The sequence below is a fragment of the Eleutherodactylus coqui genome, chromosome 2 (genome assembly GCF_035609145.1).
Source record: "Eleutherodactylus coqui strain aEleCoq1 chromosome 2, aEleCoq1.hap1, whole genome shotgun sequence".
Classification (NCBI taxonomy): Eukaryota; Metazoa; Chordata; class Amphibia; order Anura; family Eleutherodactylidae; genus Eleutherodactylus; species Eleutherodactylus coqui.
Genome location: NC_089838.1, coordinates 56,243,749 through 56,263,449, shown reverse-complemented (window position 1 = coordinate 56,263,449; position 19,701 = coordinate 56,243,749). Strand labels below are relative to the sequence as shown.

The window sequence follows — 19,701 nt, the reverse complement described above, 5'->3', positions numbered from 1 at the left end:
CATTACTGAGACAAGCAGACACACTAAGACACAAACATGCACATACACTAAGACACGCACACACAAAAAGACACACACTAAGACACACTAAAACACATGCTAAGACACACACAGTAACACACACACACACATACTCAGACACCCACTAAGACACACACCCACTAAGAAACACACACGCTAAGACACACACACACAACCTAAGACATACACACGCTAAGACACACACACAAAGACAAACACACACACACACAGACAGACAAACACACTAACACACACACTACCACATACACATACACTAAGACACATTCACACACACACTCTAAGACACACACACGCACACACTAAGACACACACACATTAAGACACACTCACAGACACATTTTAAGACACACACACACACTAAGACACACACACTCACACACACATACTAAGACACACACACACACACACACACACACACACACTAAGACACACTCACAGACACATTTTAAGACACACACACTAAGACACACACACACACACACATACTAAGACACACACACACACACACACACACACACTAAGACACACACACTAAGACACACACACTAAGACACACACACTAAGACACACACACTAAGACACACACACTAAGACACACACACTAAGACACACACACTAAGACACACACTCAAACACATAGTGTGTGTATGTGAGTGTGTGTCTTACTATGTTTGTGAGTGTGTGTGTGTCTTAGTGTGGGTGTGTGTCTTAGTGTGTGTTTGTGAGTGTGTCTTACTAAGACACACACAAACACTAAGACACACACACACTAAGACACACACACACTAACAAACACACTAAGACACACGCACTCTAAGACACACACACTAAGACACACATTACTAAGACATACACACACACTAAGGCACACATTACTAAGACATACACACACACACGCTAAGACACACACACGCTAAGACACACACATGCTAGGACACACACACATCCTAAGACACACACACATCCTAAGACACACACACATCCTAAGACACACACACATCCTAAGACACACACACATCCTAAGACACACACACATCCTAAGACACACACACATCCTAAGACACACACACATCCTAAGACACACACACATCCTAAGACACACACACATCCTAAGACACACACACATCCTAAGACACACACACATCCTAAGACACACACACACACTAAGACACACACATACGCACATACGCACACACACACGCACGCACACACGCACGCACACACGCACGCACGCACGCACACACACTCTAAGACACACACTCTAAGACACACACTCTAAGACACACACTCTAAGACACACACTCTAAGACACACACTCTAAGACACACACTCTAAGACACACACACACACTAAGACACACACACACACTAAGACACACACACACACACTAAGACACACACACACACACTAAGACACACACACACACACTAAGACACACACACACACACTAAGACACACACACACACACTAAGACACACACACACACACTAAGACACACACACACACTAAGACACACACACACACTAAGACACACACACACACTAAGACACACACACACACTAAGACACACACACACACTAAGACACACACACACACTAAGACACACACACACACTAAGACACACACAATTAAGACATACACACACACACACTAAGAAACACACACACTAAGAAACACACTCACATTAAACACACTCACATTAAACACACTCACATTAAACACACTCACATTAAACACACTCACATTAAACACACTCACATTAAACACACTCACATTAAACACACTCACATTAAACACACTCACATTAAACACACTCACATTAAACACACTCACATTAAACACACTCACATTAAACACACTCACATTAAACACACACACGATAAGACACACACACGATAAGACACACACACGATAAGACACACACACGATAAGACACACACACGATAAGACACACACACAATAAGACACACACACACACACACACACTAAGACACACTAGGACACACTAGACACATACACACACTAGGACACACTAGACACATACACACACTAGGACACACTAGACACATACACACACTAGGACACACTAGACACATACACACACTAAGACACACTAGACAGATACACACACTAAGACACATACACACTAAGACACACACAGTCAGACACACACACACACACACACACACACACTAAGACACTCACACATTACACACACGCACACACACACTAACACACACTAAGACACGCTCACCCACACTAACACACACTAACACACACTAACACACACTAACACACACTAACACACACTCAGACACACTCAGACACACTCAGACACACTCAGACACACTCAGACACACTCAGACACACTCAGACACACTCAGACACACTCAGACACACTCAGACACACTCAGACACACTCAGACACACTCAGACACACTCAGACACACTCAGACACACTCAGACACACTCAGACACACTCAGACACACTCAGACACACTCAGACACACTCAGACACACTCAGACACACTCAGACACACTCAGACACACTCAGACACACTCAGACACACTCAGACACACTCAGACACACTCAGACACACTCAGACACACTCAGACACACTCAGACACACTCAGACACACTCAGACACACTCAGACACACTCAGACACACTCAGACACACTCAGACACACTCAGACACACTCAGACACACTCAGACACACTCAGACACACTCAGACACACTCAGACACACTCAGACACACTCAGACACACTCAGACACACTCAGACACACTCAGACACACTCAGACACACTCAGACACACTCAGACACACTCAGACACACTCAGACACACTCAGACACACTCAGACACACTCAGACACACTCAGACACACTCAGACACACTCAGACACACTCAGACACACTAAGACACACTAAGACACACTCACCCACACTAAGACACACTCACCCACACTAAGACACACTCACCCACACTAAGACACACTCACCCACACTAAGACACACATTATTAAGACATACGCACACACACCAAGACACACACTCACAAAAAAGACACACACACTAAGAAACACACTCACATTAAACACACACTCACATTAAACACACACACACGCTAAGACACACACACACACACACACACACACTAAGACACACACACACTACCACACACACACTACCACACACACACTTAGACACGCACACACACTAAGACACGCACAGTAAGACACACACACATTCTAAGACACACACACACATACTAAGACACACACTAAGACACACACTATAAGACACACACTATAAGACACACACTATAAGACACACACACATACACACACACTAAGACACATACACACACACACACTAAGACACACACACACACACTAAGACACACACTTACATTAAACACACACACACACGCTAAGACACACACACAACCTAAGACACACACACGCTAAGACACACACATACACACACTAAAACACACACACACTAAAACACACACACACTAAGACTCACACACACGCACTAAGACACACACACTAAGACAGACACACACACACTATGACACACACTCTACGACATACACACACACACAAAAAGACAAACACACGCACACCAAGACACACCCACACACACTAAGACACACACACACACACACACAGAATCTTACGCTCTCCTTAACATACCTTTGCTACAACATCCTCACCAACTTAACCCTTTAATAATAGATAAATAAAACACGGACAACCAGGTTGGAACAAAAAGGCCGCGGTCTTTATTGATGGGATTTTATTAACACTTGGGGATCAAATGAAACAACACCATTAATAATAAATACCGTCTTTAAGACGCGCTAAAACCAACAACAATCCCCAAGTCCCCTTGTCCACCCGCCTAATGCGGGCTACAATTCCCCAACAGGCCATGTCATAACCAATGACAAGACCCCCCCCACAGACAGCGCAGCCTTTTCAACCATAGCCTGTAAATCAGCATTAAAAATGTCCAAACCAATGTCTGACAAATGGACTAAATCGTCCCTGAACAGACCGGCAATGAATCCCTCCAGCTCTGTATGCCTAAAAGCAAACCCTGAAAAACTGCCTAAAAACCTTGCCATGGCATGATTCCCTCTTTTTCGGATCCTCTCAATGTACTTAAACTCCGGCGATGTCCACAACAAACGCGGAATTATTACTGAAAAAACCAAAACCGAACTAGGGAACCTATCCCTAACCCTCACCCACCCCAACTTCATTTCCCTTAACAGCGCTAATGTGCTGCCCTTTCCAACATCGTTACCTCCCAAATGAATGATCAGAATATCAGGTACAGGCCAAATAGCTTGCTTTTGAATCAGCTCTGACATCAATGAGCCCCAACACATACCTCGGCGTCCGGCCCAATAAATAACGAACAGTTCATTGTTCAGTCCCAAGAGCTCGGAATAACAACGCTCCGCAGCACGCTGCTTAGCCCAGAAAACAAACGAATGGCCGACTATCCAGACAATCGTTCTCATAGGACCTGCAAAGAGAGAAAAATTAAACAGCCATACTGTCCGGTCGCCACATAACTTAAACATTTCTTTAAAACCATATTAAACTGAAACCTCGATACCGACTGTCCATCTGCATGCATAAGCAGCGAACCTGGAATCAGGGACCGCATCGACAAAAACGTCTGATACGCCTTAACCGGACATAGATCCGCACACTCATTCGCAAACAGCCGGATCCACCCCCTTTCCCTGACCTGTCAGTCTTTGTATGTCTCAAGAGAACTTTGATAAAATTCCCATGATCAGAGACATCCGAACACAGCAGCGGAGAAAGTGATGTCCTGGCTAACGATAAAAACTCCCCCATCCTTAATGCCCCAAAGTAGGCCAACAAAAAGGCGCACTTAAACTGCACCTCATAAGCTGACCTACATACGGATGAAAGGGAACGGACTAATTTTCCCAGTAAAGCAAATGAAATAGCCGACCGCTTATCTGGAGAACAAGCCACAGATTTATAACCTTTAGAAACTGCTTAATCTGGAACGGAGCATTAATGGGTAGAAGGTTCTTCCATTTCTGAAAGAAAGAAATCCCAGCCAATAACTTAACTACAGAATTATATGACAACTGGGACTGAAACTTCTCACACACATAGTCAATAAAACATTGCACCTCCTGCGTATCATCCAGTAATCCTCTCCTTCCACAAAAGAGCACCCAATCCTTCCATGCCGCCACATAACCGTGCCACGTCCTAGGCGAGACAGACCGTGACAGCATTGAGAAGACTAAATCGTCTGCAGATCCCAAAGGCAGTCCGGACAACAGACTCCTGCAATATCCGCTCCGGGCAACGCTTCCCTGAAGGACTGCATCTGTAAGCAAGATAAAAATCCAGCAGTCCCATTAACGCGACTTACACCCTCTTTAATGCGCAATATTATATTAAATTTTAAACATAAGCGGACCAAAACACGAATAAGCTGCATTGCCAATTCCGATTTGTCAGACACACAATTAAGCGCGATCGCTAACCTTCTGTCATCTGAACAGAAGCAAATCCGCCTGTTGGCTAACTGTTCGCCCCATAATTGCAACAACACTGCAAAAGGAAATAATTGAACTAGCAATCTATCCTTGATAAACCCGTTACCTTTCCAAGCCGCATGCCAGCACCCTGCCGACCAACTCTGCTTATAAATTACGCCAAAACCAATTGCTGAAGCTGCCACTCCTATGCCGAGCTCGTCAGCCTGCACCACCGATTGGAACGCAGACTGACCATTAAAATCAACTAAAAATTGGAGCCAAACTGCCAAATCTTGCTTCAGCCCGGCTGACAGCCGAACCTGCGACGATGGCGCTTTCAATCCTCTCATCGCCTCGAATACCCGCCGCGAAAAGCACCGGCCTAAAACAAACACCCTTGCCGCAAAGGCAAGCAGTCCAGCTAGTTGCTGTAGATCTTTCAAAGTTGCCTTCTTTCTGCGCAAAATTTGACTAATCAAAGCCGACAGCCTCAACACCTTAGCCATAGGAAGTTGGAAAATCATAGCGACTGAATCAATTACTACACCTAAAAATTCCAGACGTGAGCATGGAAAAACAGTTTGTTTTTTTGTTTGTTTTTTTTTTCCCACTGCAAGTGGAACACCGAATTGCTGCATTCTGGATATAAAGCCCTCTAAAACCAACTCACAATCTGAGCTGCCAGCCTTCCCGATGAACAAGAAGTCGTCCAGGTAATGCATTACACCATGGAATCTTACGCTCTCCTTAACTTACCTTTGCTACAACATCCTCATCAACTTAACCCTTTAATAATAGATAAATAAAACACGGACAACCAAGTTGGAAAAAAAAGGCCGCGGTCTTTATTGATGGGATTTTATTAACACTTGGGGATCAAATGAAACAACACCATTAATAATAAATACCGTCTTTAAGATGCGCTAAACCAACCCCAATCCCCAAGTCCCCTTGCCCACCCGCCTAATGCGGGCTACAAATCCCCATCAATCAACCGCGACAGCCTGCAGGGAGGGAGGGAGGGAGGGAAGCTGCTTTACAGACAAAGATGCCCGGTACCTCTTTGCTGATTACTTAACCCCTTAACGACCAGCCCATAGTGTTTTTACGTCCTCCCGAAGTGGGCTCTATTCTCTGAGGACGTAAAAACATGCTTCCTGCAGAGAATAATGCCCCTCGGGCTGTGGACGTGACAGCTCCATGCTGTCGGTGTCCGCAGGTAGCTGACAGCATGGAGCTGTCATCCCGGGCTGTTCGGGCACCCCCCCGGCATTGCGATCGGCGCTATGCAATGGATAGCGCCGATCGCAAAAAAAGTAAATAAAAGTACACAAAAGTTAAAGATTCAGCTGCTCTGATGGATCGGATCCATCGGAGCAGCTGAAATTACTCACCCAGGTCCAGCACGCTGCTCCCCGCTCTCCTGTCGCTCCGGGGCCCGAAGCCGGTCTTCTGCACATGCGCGCCAGGCGGCATTACGTCAGCCGATGCGCAGAAGGCCCGGCGGCGCGGGAGATTTAAAATCTCCTGGCTCCCGGCTCCTGTAGGTAGCCGGGAGGCAGGAGATGTCAGCGGGGACTGCGGTGAGCGGTCCCCGATACCGCGATCGCCGTTATCCAATGGTTAGCGGCGATCGCGAAAAAGTTAAAAACAAGTTTTAAAAAACTCAGTTTCACCTCCCCTCATGGATCGGATCCATGAGGGGAGGTGAAAATACTCACCCCCAGTCCTCAGCGGTGTCCCGATGTCCCGGGACCCGAATCCCCGTCTGCGCATGCGCGCCCGATGATTGACATCGGGCGCGTGCACAGACGGGCTCGAGCCCCGGGGAATTTAAAATCCCTCTGCTCCTGGCTGCCATGTGTAGCTAGGAGCAGAGAGATTATACCGGGGACATGATCACTGTCATCCAATGGATGACAGTGATCATGTAAAGTGAAAAAAAAAGTGTAAAAAAGTAAAAAAAAAAAAAAGTCAAAAAAAGTTTTGAAAAGTTTAAAAAGCGTACGTTTCATCTCCCCTCATGGATCATATCCGTGAGGGAGGATGAAAGTACTTACCTAAGGCCCCCAGATTTATCCGTGGACCTTACCACAGCTGCACACGCGCCCGTCGCCAAAATGGCGGGCGCATGCGCAAAAGCTGTGGATTGCCAGGATAATTTAAATTCTCCCTGCTCCTGGCTACAAAACGTAGCCAAGAGCATGGAGATTTAATGGGGGTCCGCGGTGAGCGGTTCCTGGTCACGTGTTCGCCATTATCCAATAATGCCGATCACGTAAAAGTAAAAAAAAAAAATTTGAAGTTTCATCTCCTCACTGATGCGATCGGTGAGAGGAGATGAAACTTTTTACCAGAGGCCTGCGTATTTGAATCCCGACGCGATCTTCCTCCGTGGACCTTCCCGAATTCTGCACATGCGATTGCCGGCAAAAAGCCGGACACATGCGCAGGAGTCGGGGAGCCCAGGAAATTTAAAATCTCCTTGCTCCCAGCAACCAACGGTCACAGAGAGCCTGGAGCAGTGACGGGTGGCCTCGTTGAGCGGTCCCCGATCACGTGATAAAAAGGTAGCGATCTACCTTAGGCCGGTCTCACATGACCGGATAGGAATTACGGATTCTGCATGCTTCTGATCCACGTTATTACGCAGATCAATCGCATTGGATTACACAATTCCGCTCACATTAGCGGGTCGGAATTGCGTAATCCACTCGCAGAAAAGAGAAAGCAGCATGTTCTATTTTACTGCGGATATTGGCAACATAGAGCCCATTGTGCTCCATCGTCGCGGATATACCCGCAGCCCATACGCAACTACATTGTATACGGGCTGCGGGTACCCGCGTCATCGCTAAGCGATGGTGCGGGAAATACAAACAAAGGTGTACTGTGCATGACCGCCTGTGTGAGTAGGCAGTTATGCGCAGTACATTACGCAGCCGTACGCAGGGTCACAGCCGGGCTCACAGATGGGATCCGCTGTGGGCCTCCGCAAGCGGATTCCGCCTGCACCCGCGTGAGCCCGGCGTTATTCAGACCGCTACCTGTGATACGTATTTTACAAGAAGCCCCGGGAACGTTCGCCTTCCTGCAGTTCCAGGAACACCTTGTTGAGCGCCTTCTGTGTGAGACCGCCGCACCTCATCAAGCTTACGGAGACTCACGGAACGCCACTTTTTACACCCCATACCCGCCACTGAGGTCAAGAAATACCCCCAAAAAGCATGAGAGGAGGGGGGGGGGGGGGGGGGGGATACCCGGTTTTATTGCCCCATGGGTCCATTCCAACCAGCCTCCGTAATTACCCCTGTCTTCGGAAATACTACACAGTTCACATTTTTACTTTTATCTAAGATTTGCGAACGCCAAAAAGGGCGCGGAGTGTGTGCGGGGGAATTTTTAGGGAGTCAATCTTTATTCTGTACAAATAAGCAATGGGGCCTGGAATTTATTCAGTTGTGCCCTGAAACCCAACAGGTGTTCCGTCCTTTATAGGCCTTGCCATGCGTTCTGTAAGTAGATTAGGGCCACAATGGGTATGTTTCTGAACTCGGGACAAACGGGGGTATCCATTTTGGGGTGAACGTCTTCATTCCTATGTGCACTGTACAAAAAAACTGTTTTTAAATTGAAAAAATTGCCAAAAAAATTGAAAATCGTAACTTTTTCCTTCTGCTTTGCTTAGATTCATTCAAATACTGTGGGGTCAAAATACGCAGTACACCCCTAGATGAATTCGTTAAGGGGTCTAGTTTTCAAAATGGGGTCATTTGAGGGGGTTCTTTATAGTTTTGGCCGCTTAATGGCTCTATAAGTGGGCAATGGGGCCTGAAATGTATTCAGTGGTACCCTGAAATCCAACGGGTATTCCTTTCATTGTAGGCCTAGCCATGGGTCCTGTAAGTCTATTAGGGCCACAATGGGTATGTTTCTGAACACGGGACAAACAGGGGTATCCATTTTGGGGTGAAAGCCTTCATTTATATGTGTGCTGTACAAAAAAAGCTGTTTTTAAATTGACACAATAGCCCAAACAATGAAAATCCTATTTTTTTCCTTTTGCTTTGCTTGAATTTATTTAAAAACTGTGGGGTCAAAATATGCAGTACATCCCTAGATAAATTCGTTAAGGGGTCTAGTTTTCAAAATGGGGTCATTTGTGGGGGTTCTATATGGTTTTGGGCGCTCAAGAACTCTACAAGTGGGCAATGGGGCCTAAAAGGACTTCAAGCAAAATCTATGTTCTGAAAGCCACCGATTACTCCTTTTATTTTGGGCCCCGTTGTGCATGCGGACATAAGATTAGGGCCACAATGGGTATATTTCTGAAAACAGTACAAACAGGGGTATCCATTTTGGGGTGTAAGTCTTCCTTCATATGTGTGCTGTACAAAAAAAGCTGTTTTTAAAATGACAGAATTGCCAAAAAAAACAAAAATCCAAATTTTTTCCTTTTGCTTTGCTTGAATTTATTCAAAAACTGTGGGGTCAAAATATGCAGTACATCCCTAGATAAATTCGTTAAGGGGTCTAGTTTTCAAAATGGGGTCATTTGTGGGGGTTCTCTATGGTTTTGGGCGCTCAAGAACTCTACAAGTGGGCAATGGGGCCTAAAAGGACGTCAAGCAAAATTTGTGTTCCGAAAGCCACCGGTCGCTCCTTTCATTTTGGGCTCCGTTGTGTATCCAGACATAAGATTAGGGCCACAATGGGTATGTCTCTGAACACGGGACAAACAGGGGTATCCATTTTTGGGTGCAAGTCTTCCTTCATATGTGTGCTGTACAAAAAAAGCTGTTTTTAAAATTACAGAATTGCCGAAAAAACGAAAATCACAATTTTTTCCTTTTGCTTGGTTTGAATTCATTCAAAAACTGTGGGGTCAAAATATGCAGTACACCCCTAGATACATTCCTTAAGGGGTCTGGTTTTCAAAATGGGGTCATTTGTGGGGGTTTTCTATGGTTTTGGGCGCTCAAGAACTCTACATGTGTGCTATGGGGCCTAAAAGGACTTCAAGCAAAATTTCTGTTTTGAAAGACACTGACTACTCCTTTCATTTTGGGCCCCGTTGTGGACTCAGATATAACAATAGGGCCACAATGGGTATATTTCTGAACACGGGAGAAATAGGGGTATCCATTTTGGGGTGTAAATCCTGATTTTCATGTAAACTATAGGAAAAAAATATGTCTTTAAAATGACAGATTTGCAAAAATATGAAATTTTACTTTTTCTCCTCTAAATTGAATTAATTCCTGAAAAAAAACTGTGGGGTCAAAATACTCATGACACCCCTCAGTGAATATATTAAGGGGTGTAGTTTTTAAAATGAGGTCATTTGGGGGGGTATCTATTATTCTGACACTCATGAGCCTTTCCAATCTCGGCTTGGTATAGGAAAACAAAGTGTTCCTCAAAATGCTAAAAAGTAATGTTAAATTTGTACGTCTCCTAAATAGTTAAAAAAAATGAAAGTTTTTCCAATGTGCGCCCAAAATAAAGTAAACGGGTGGAAATATAAATCTTAGCAAAAATTTCTATATTATGTTTGCACATATTTAAGATATTGCAGTTGGAAATGTGAAAAAATGACGATTTTTTCAAAATTTTCCCAATTTTGGCGCTTTTAATAAATAAACACAATTTCTATCGGTCTATTTTTTCCGCCTAAATGAAGCACAACATGTGGCGAAAAAACAATGTCAGAATCGCTTGGATATGCAAAACCTTTCTGGTGTTTTTCCATGTTAAAGTGACACATGTCAGATTTGCAAAATTTGGCCTGGTCATTAAGGCGTAAACAGGCTTGGTCACTAAGGGGTTAAATGCCCTCTGTTCACAGCCCCCTCCACTCCCGTTATCCAATCACATAGGCTTCCACCACACCGCTCCTGCCCGGCAACGGGCAGAGCTTCCCGCTCTTTTTAGGCCACCAATCAATGCCCGCTGCCAGCTTTACCTCAAAACAGCCTGGCAACGACACCCCGGCCAATCACAGCGGGAGACCATTACCAACTATTACTTGACAGAATGACCTGAGAGCCAAGTTCATTAACCTTTTACTTAGCATAGCAGTATACATTATGGTCCCACATACACCTATTGTATACCACCAGAACGCTCCCAGATCCCATGCGGATCTCCCTCCTGAGCGTCACTCGATCCGTACATGGAATCTTACGCGCTCCTTAACTTACCTTTGCTACAACATCCTCACCAACTTAACCCTTTAATAATAGATAAATAAAACACGGACAACCAAGTTGGAACAAAAAGGCCGCGGTCTTTATTGATGGGATTTTATTAACACTTGGGGATCAAATGAAACAACACCATTAATAATAAATACCGTCTTTAAGATGCGCTAAACCAACCCCAATCCCCAAGTCCCCTTGCCCACCCGCCTAATGCGGGCTACAAATCCCCAACAGGCCATGTCATAACCAATGACAAGGCCCCCCCACAGACAGAGCAGCCTTTTCAACCATAGCCTGTAAATCAGCATTAAAAATGTCCAAACCAATGTCTGACAAATGGACTAAATCATCCCTGAACAGACCAGCAATGAATCCCTCAAGCTCTGTATGCCTAAAAGCAAACCCTGAAAAACTACCTAAAAACCTTGCCATGGCATGATTCACTCTTTTTTTCGGATCCTCTCAATGTACTTAAACTCCGGCAATGTCCACAACAAACGCGGAATTATTTCTGAAAAAAACAAAACCGAACTAGGGAACCTATCCCTAACCCTCACCCATCCCAACTTCATTTCCCTTAACAGCGCTAATGTGCTGCCCTTACCAACATCGTTACCTCCCAAATGAATGATCAGAATATCAGGTACAGGCCAAATAGCTTGCTTTTGAATCAGCTCTGACATCAATGAGCCCCAACGCATACCTCGGCGTTTGGCCCAATAAATAACGAACAGTTCATTGTTCAGTCCCAAGAGCTCGGAATAACAACGCTCCGCAGCACGCTGCTTAGCCCAGAAAACAAACGAATGGCCGACTATCCAGACAATCGTTCTCATAGGACCTGCAAAGAGAGAAAAATTAAACAGCCATACTGTCCGGTTGAACATATATCCGAAATCTGGCAGACCCCCACCTACCCACTTGTCTAATCATATTGTCATTCAAACCACACCTATATGCCTCTGTCGCTGCACCGATGCGGAATGAGTGTGCGGTAATTTTAAAATCCTCACATCCCACAAAACTTAAACATTTCTTTAAAACCATATTAAACTGAAACCTCGATACCGACTGTCCATCCGCATGCATAAGCAGCGAACCTGGAATCAGAGGCCGCATCGACGAAAACGTCTGATACGCCTTAACTGGACATAGATCCGCACACTCATTCGCAAACAGCCGAATCCACACCCCTTTCCCTGACCTGTCAGTCTTCGTATGTCTCAAGAAAACTTTGATAAAATTCCCGTGATCAGAGACATCCGAACACAGCAGCGGAGAAAGTGATGTCCTGGCTAAAGATAAAAACTCCCCCATCCTTAATGCCCCAAAGTAGGCCAACAAAAAGGCGCACTTAAACAACTGCACCTCATAAGCTGACCTACATACGGATGGAAGGGAACGGACTAATTTTCCCAGTAAAACAAATGAAATAGCCGACCGCTTATCTGGAGAACAAGCCACAGATTTGTAACCTTTTAGTAACTGCTTAATCTGGAACGGAGCATTAATGGGTAGAAGGTTCTTCCATTTCTGAAAGAAAGAAATCCCAGCCAATAACTTAACTACAGAATTATATGACAACTGGGACTGAAACTTCTCACACACATAGTCAATAAAACATTGCACCTCCTGCGTATCATCCAGTAATCCTCTCCTTCCACAAAAGAGCACCCAATCCTTCCATGCCGCCACATAACCGTGCCACGTCCTAGGCGAGACAGACCGTGACAGCATTGAGAAGACTAAATCGTCTGCAGATCCCAAAGGCAGTCCGGACAACAGACTCCTGCAATATCCGCTCCGGGCAACGCTTCCCTGAAGGACTGCATCTGTAAGCAAGATAAAAATCCAGCAGTCCCATTAACGCGACTTACACCCTCTTTAATGCGCAATATTATATTAAATTTTAAACATAAGCGGACCAAAACACGAATAAGCTGCATTGCCAATTCCGATTTGTCAGACACACAATTAAGCGCGATCGCTAACCTTCTGTCATCTGAACAGAAGCAAATCCGCCTGTTGGCTAACTGTTCGCCCCATAATTGCAACACTGCAAAAGGAAATAATTGAACTAGCAATCTATCCTTGATAAACCCGTTACCTTTCCAAGCCGCATGCCAGCACCCTGCCGACCAACTCTGCTTATAAATTACGCCAAAACCAATTGCCGAAGCTGCCACACCTATGCCGAGCTCATCAGCCTGCACCACCGATTGGAACGCAGATTGACCATTAAAATCAACTAAAAATTGGAGCCAAACTGCCAAATCTTGCTTCAGCCCTGCTGACAGCCGAACATGTGACGATGGCGATTTCAATCCTCTCATCGCCTCGAATACCCGACGCGAAAAGCACCGGCCTAAGACAATCACCCTTGCCGCAAAGGCAAGCAGTCCAGCTAGTTGCTGTAGATCTTTCAAAGTTGCCTTCTTTCTGCGCAAAATTTGACTAATCAACGCCGACAGCCTCAACACCTTAGCCATAGGAAGTTGAAAAATCATAGCGACTGAATCAATTACTACACCTAAAAATTCCAGACGTGAACATGGAAAAACAGTTTTTTTCCACTGCAAGTGGAACACTGAATTGCTGCATTCTGGATATAAAGCCCTCTAAAACCAACTCACAATCTGAGCTGCCAGCCTTCCCGATGAACAAGAAGTCGTCCAGGTAATGCATTACACCAACACATGGGAACTCTTGCCTTATAACCCACTCCAAAAAAGAGGAAAATAATTCAAAATAAAAACACGAAGCCTTAAACCCCATGGGCAAAGCCATATCGAAATAAAAACAACCATCAAATTGAAACCCCAAAGAGTTAAACCCTGCCTGACACACAGGCAACAACCTGAACGCAGATTGAATATCCACCTTGGCCATTAATGCTCCGATCCCAAACTGACGCAACAAAATCAAAGCATTGTCAAACGATGCATATTTTACCGGAAACTCATCCGCATTAACCTCGTCATTCAGAGAACCACCTTCCGGATAAGACAAGTGGTGTATCATCCGGAAGGAGTTAGGCTCCTTCTTCGGAACCAAACCTAATGGAGAGATACGAAAATTTTGAAAAGGAGGGGAAACAAATGGTCCTGCAACCCGGCCCTCTTGGACCTCCTTCAAAATCTTCTCTCTCACAACAGCAGGACATTTAGCAACAGAGACCAAATTATTAGCCCATAAACAACCCGGCCCTTTAAACTCTGGTACAAAGAATCCATTCCGAAAACCCTCCTTAACGAGGTTGGCCTTCCAACGGACGGGGTACCTCTCTAACCAGGGTAGCATGCTTGCCAGCCTCACCTGAGTCGTGGCCCTTGCTGGGAGCGTCACGTGACAGCGATGCAGCTGGAAAGTAGGCAGCCTTTTTAAAACATTTAATGGCCGGGTGTAATCCGCCACAAAAGGAGCATTCATGTTTATATTTGCAATTAAGCAGCCATTTACATTGACCCTCATTAAAAGCAAAACACACCCCTCGGCGCGTGGGCGTGTTGCTCGCCCCCTGCTGCCTGTACAAGATAGGAGGCTTTGCAGGCAACAGAAGGTTTAGCCACAAGCCCACATCCTTCACTCCCCACTTCAAATGTGGATAAATAGCAAGCTTTTGACGGAACATCATGTCATAATTAAACCATGCTGTTCCTCCAAAATTCCTGTATGCTTCCAGGATAATGTCGACATGTTGGAATAAACCAGCCGCACTCACTTGCGACCGTTCCAACAATACCGCAGCGTAAATACAGAATGCCTGAAGCCAGCTGTTAAAATGCTTCGGGCGTCTAATCTCCTCCTCTTTCTCCTCCGGTTTTTTATCCGCCTTCACCGATTCCTTTCCCACAGGCAGTAGGGACATCACATCCACAAACTCGCCTTTCCATATCCGTTCCTTAATCGATAGAGGCAGATGGAAACCCAAAGGAGAAATTTCACAAACCAGCGCTTCTTTGAAGCACGAGTGATTCACTCCTGCTGCCCTGCCCAACTCCGGAATCGCCGGAGTTGTATCCCAGGACATTGCAGGAGCCAAGCACCCCGCTCCAGGTCCGCCTTGACCTGGTGATTTCTGCAGCTGAGACCCCATCTCCCCTGCCTGCGTTATGCGTGACAAACGCAGCAGCAATTCCTCCAGGAGAGGGTTAATCTGCTGGATAGGATTAAGGGGCTGGGAAGGGTTAAGTGGTTGGGCAGAGCTAAGGGGCTGGGAAGGGTTAAAATTATGCATAACATTAGCCAACTGTGATGAATTCACCAGCTGGGCAGATTGAACTGGTCTGTAAGAGTTAATATGCTGCCCACTGCCCCTCGCCTGGGAAGTTGGCAGGGGAGGCATAGCTGGCTGCCGAGCATGCACTTGCAGCATAGGGTTAACCTGCTTGGAACATACTCGGGGCCCTGAAGGATCCATTAACTGGTGGGGGCCAACAGGCAGGGAGGGAACTGTATGCAGGAGAGAACATATGGACCCTGGTGTCTCCCCCTCCCTCTCCCCTGTTCCAGCACTGCCCGCAGCATAAATGCCAGACCCCCCCCCCCCCCCCGGCCCCCAGCGTGCTCACCGTTAGATGTCCCTTCACCGGCACCCTGTACACGAACGGCACCTGCCAAAGATCCTCCTCGGCTCTGCGACACTTTCTGCGCAGCCCTTCTCCTCGCGCTTCTCCTCCTCGGTGGCGTGTAAGCCCTGGTCCTCTTCCTCTGGCGCTTCTGTGATGTAATCTCCCGGGGCCTCTCTTCTCCTTCCGGAGCATACAATCCAGGGTCCACTGTAGCCGACAGCTCAAGCACATCCTGTTCAGCGCCCTCTAGTGCTTCCTGCTCTACAGCACCCATGTTAATAACAGGATCCTCTGGTTCTGGCTTAAGAACACCCGGCTGACAAACCGGAGTGCTCACTGATGGCAAAGGCAAGGTCAAGCAGCTGCATAGCCATTCTTCACCTCCAGCCGGCTCCGCTCTGATGACTAACTGCCGCAGTAAGTCCTCCATCCTCACAAAGCGTCTGTATCCAAGCTGCTTTACAGCCAAAGATGCCCGGTACCTCTTTGCTGATTACTTAAATGCCCTCTGTTCACAGCCCCCTCCACTCCCGTTATCCAATCACATAGGTTTCCACCACACCACTCCTGCCCAGCAACGGGCAGAGCTTCCCGCTCTTTTTAGGCCACCAATCAACGCCCGCTGCCAGCTTTACCTCAAAACAGCCTGGCAACGACACCCCGGCCAATCACAGCGGGAGACCATTACCAACTATTACCTGACAGAATGACCTGAGAGCCAAGTTCATTAACCTTTTAATAACCATAGCAGTATACATTATGGTCCCACATAAACCTATTGTATAACACCAGAACGCTCCCAGATCCCATGCGGATCTCCCTCCTGAGCGTCACTCGATCCGTACATTCTATGACACACAAACACACATACTAAGACACACACACACTAAGAAACACTATAAGACACACTCACACACACACTAAGACACATACACACACAAAGAAACACACACTGAAACACACTAAGACACACAAACTCCCAAACATAGTAAGACACACACACTCACATACACACACTAACACATACACAGACTAAGACACACATACACTAAGACACACATACACTAAGACACACATACACTAAGACACACATACACTAAGACACACATACACTAAGACACACATACACTAAGACACACACACACACTAAGACACACACACACTAAGACACACACACACTAAGACACACACACGCTAAGACACACACACAAACTGAAGCACGCACACTCTCACACACACTAAGACACACTAGACACACTAGACACACTACACACACACACTAGCACACACAGACACACACTAAGACATACACACACACTAAGACATACACACACACTAAGAAACACTTACACACTATCTCACACACACAATAAGACACATACACACACAAAGACACACACACTAAGAGACACACACACTAAGACACACTCACACTAAGACACACTCACACACACATATTCTAACACACACACACATTAAGACACACAAACACACATACTAAGACACACACGCACACTAAGAAACACTATAAGACACACTCTCTCACACACACACACACACACACACACACACTCTCTAAGACACACGCAGTAAGACACATACACACACAAAGACACACACACTAAAACACACTCTCACACATAGTAATACACTCACACTCACATACACACACTAAGGCACACATACACACTCTAAGACACACACTAAGACACACACTAAGGCACACATTATTAAGACAAACACACAAACTAAGACACACACACACATTAAGACACACACACATTAAGACACACACTAGACACACACACACACACTAAGACACACACACTAAGACACACACACAAACACTAAGACACTCACACACACACGTACACACTAAGACACTCACACACACACGTACACACTAAGACACACACACATTCTAAGACACACACACACACATTAAGACACACAAACACACCTACTAAGACACATACACACATTCTAAGACACACACACTAAGAAACTATAAGACACACTCACACACTAATACACACACACTAAGACACATACACACACAAAGAAACACACACTGAAATACACTCACACACACACTCCCAAATTAGTAAGACACACACACACACACACACTAAGACACACACACACACTAAGACACACACACACTCTAAGACACACACACTCTAAGACACACACACTAAGACACACACACACACACTAAGGCACACATTACTAAGACAAACACACACACTAAGACACACACATACACACACACTATGACACACACACACACAAAGACAAACACCTGCACACTAAGACACACACTAAGACACACTCACACTAAGACACACACCCACTCACACTAAGACATACATACACTAAGACACACACTCACACACACATACTAAGACACACACTCACACACACACTAAGACACACTATAAGACACACTCACACACTCTCACACAGACACACTAAGACACACACACACTAAGACACACACACTGTGACACACTCACACTAAGACACACACACTCACACGCATAGTAAGACACAAACTGTTACGGCACTCTGCCCCCCGAGCGCCAGTTGGGGTGCCCTGATCTCCTGCACCCCACTGTCCCTGCCTACTTGCCTCGGCCCTGGCTAACCCCAGGCGGACAACTGGGCGGCAGTCCCTGCACTGGCTAGGGACCTGGCGACTACCTAGATGGAACTACTAACAGGGGACAGAGTGCCGACAGTAGAGGCAGGTGTAACAGACCAACAAAACCACTAGGTGAATCAAGGCTGGAGGTGAAGCTCACAGGCAAACGAAGGATACTGACAAGCAACTAGGACAGACTAGAATAGACCTGACTAGAGGCTAGCAGAACCAATAACTGGCAGTGAGTTCAGGTCACTGCCAGTCTTTTAACTAAAAGCCTCCGCCCCGGGGCGGAGAGTGGGAGGAGCCGACTCTCCCACTGTTGCATAAGGGAGGTGGATGAGAGCGGGCGGCACCCTACGGGCGGACACGCCCACGCCGCAGCACGCCGGCTGCTCCACGCTGCTGCATGCTGGCTGCTCCACGCCGCCGGGAGATCCCTGACAGCACAGCTCCGGGACGCCGAAGCCGAGCTCGAAGCGGCGCGCGCCGGCCGCGGGACCCAGCGCCGCCCTGCATGGTAACACAAACACTCACATACACACACTAAGGCACACACACACTAAGACACACACACTCCTAGACACACACTAAGATGCACTCACACACTAAGACACACCCACATGCACACACAGTAAGACACACACAGACTAAGACACATACACACTTAGACACATACACACTAAGACAC

The 19,701-nt window shown here is 46.2% G+C and overlaps 1 protein-coding gene across 1 annotated transcript in view; it reads right to left on the bottom strand.

The window, feature by feature from the left end:
- The window catches only part of LOC136609980 (uncharacterized), a 55,964-nt gene extending 39,168 nt beyond the window's left edge, over nucleotides 1–16,796 (bottom strand). Inside the window, exons 1-3 of the mRNA XM_066589254.1 lie at nucleotides 16,367–16,796; nucleotides 12,499–12,636; nucleotides 4,449–4,586 (exon numbers count right to left, since the gene is read on the bottom strand). Of these exons, the coding sequence (XP_066445351.1) occupies nucleotides 4,449–4,586; nucleotides 12,499–12,636; nucleotides 16,367–16,796 (706 nt within the window). The remainder of the gene's footprint in view (nucleotides 1–4,448; nucleotides 4,587–12,498; nucleotides 12,637–16,366) is intronic.
- Between the last annotated feature and the right edge of the window lie 2,905 nt (nucleotides 16,797–19,701).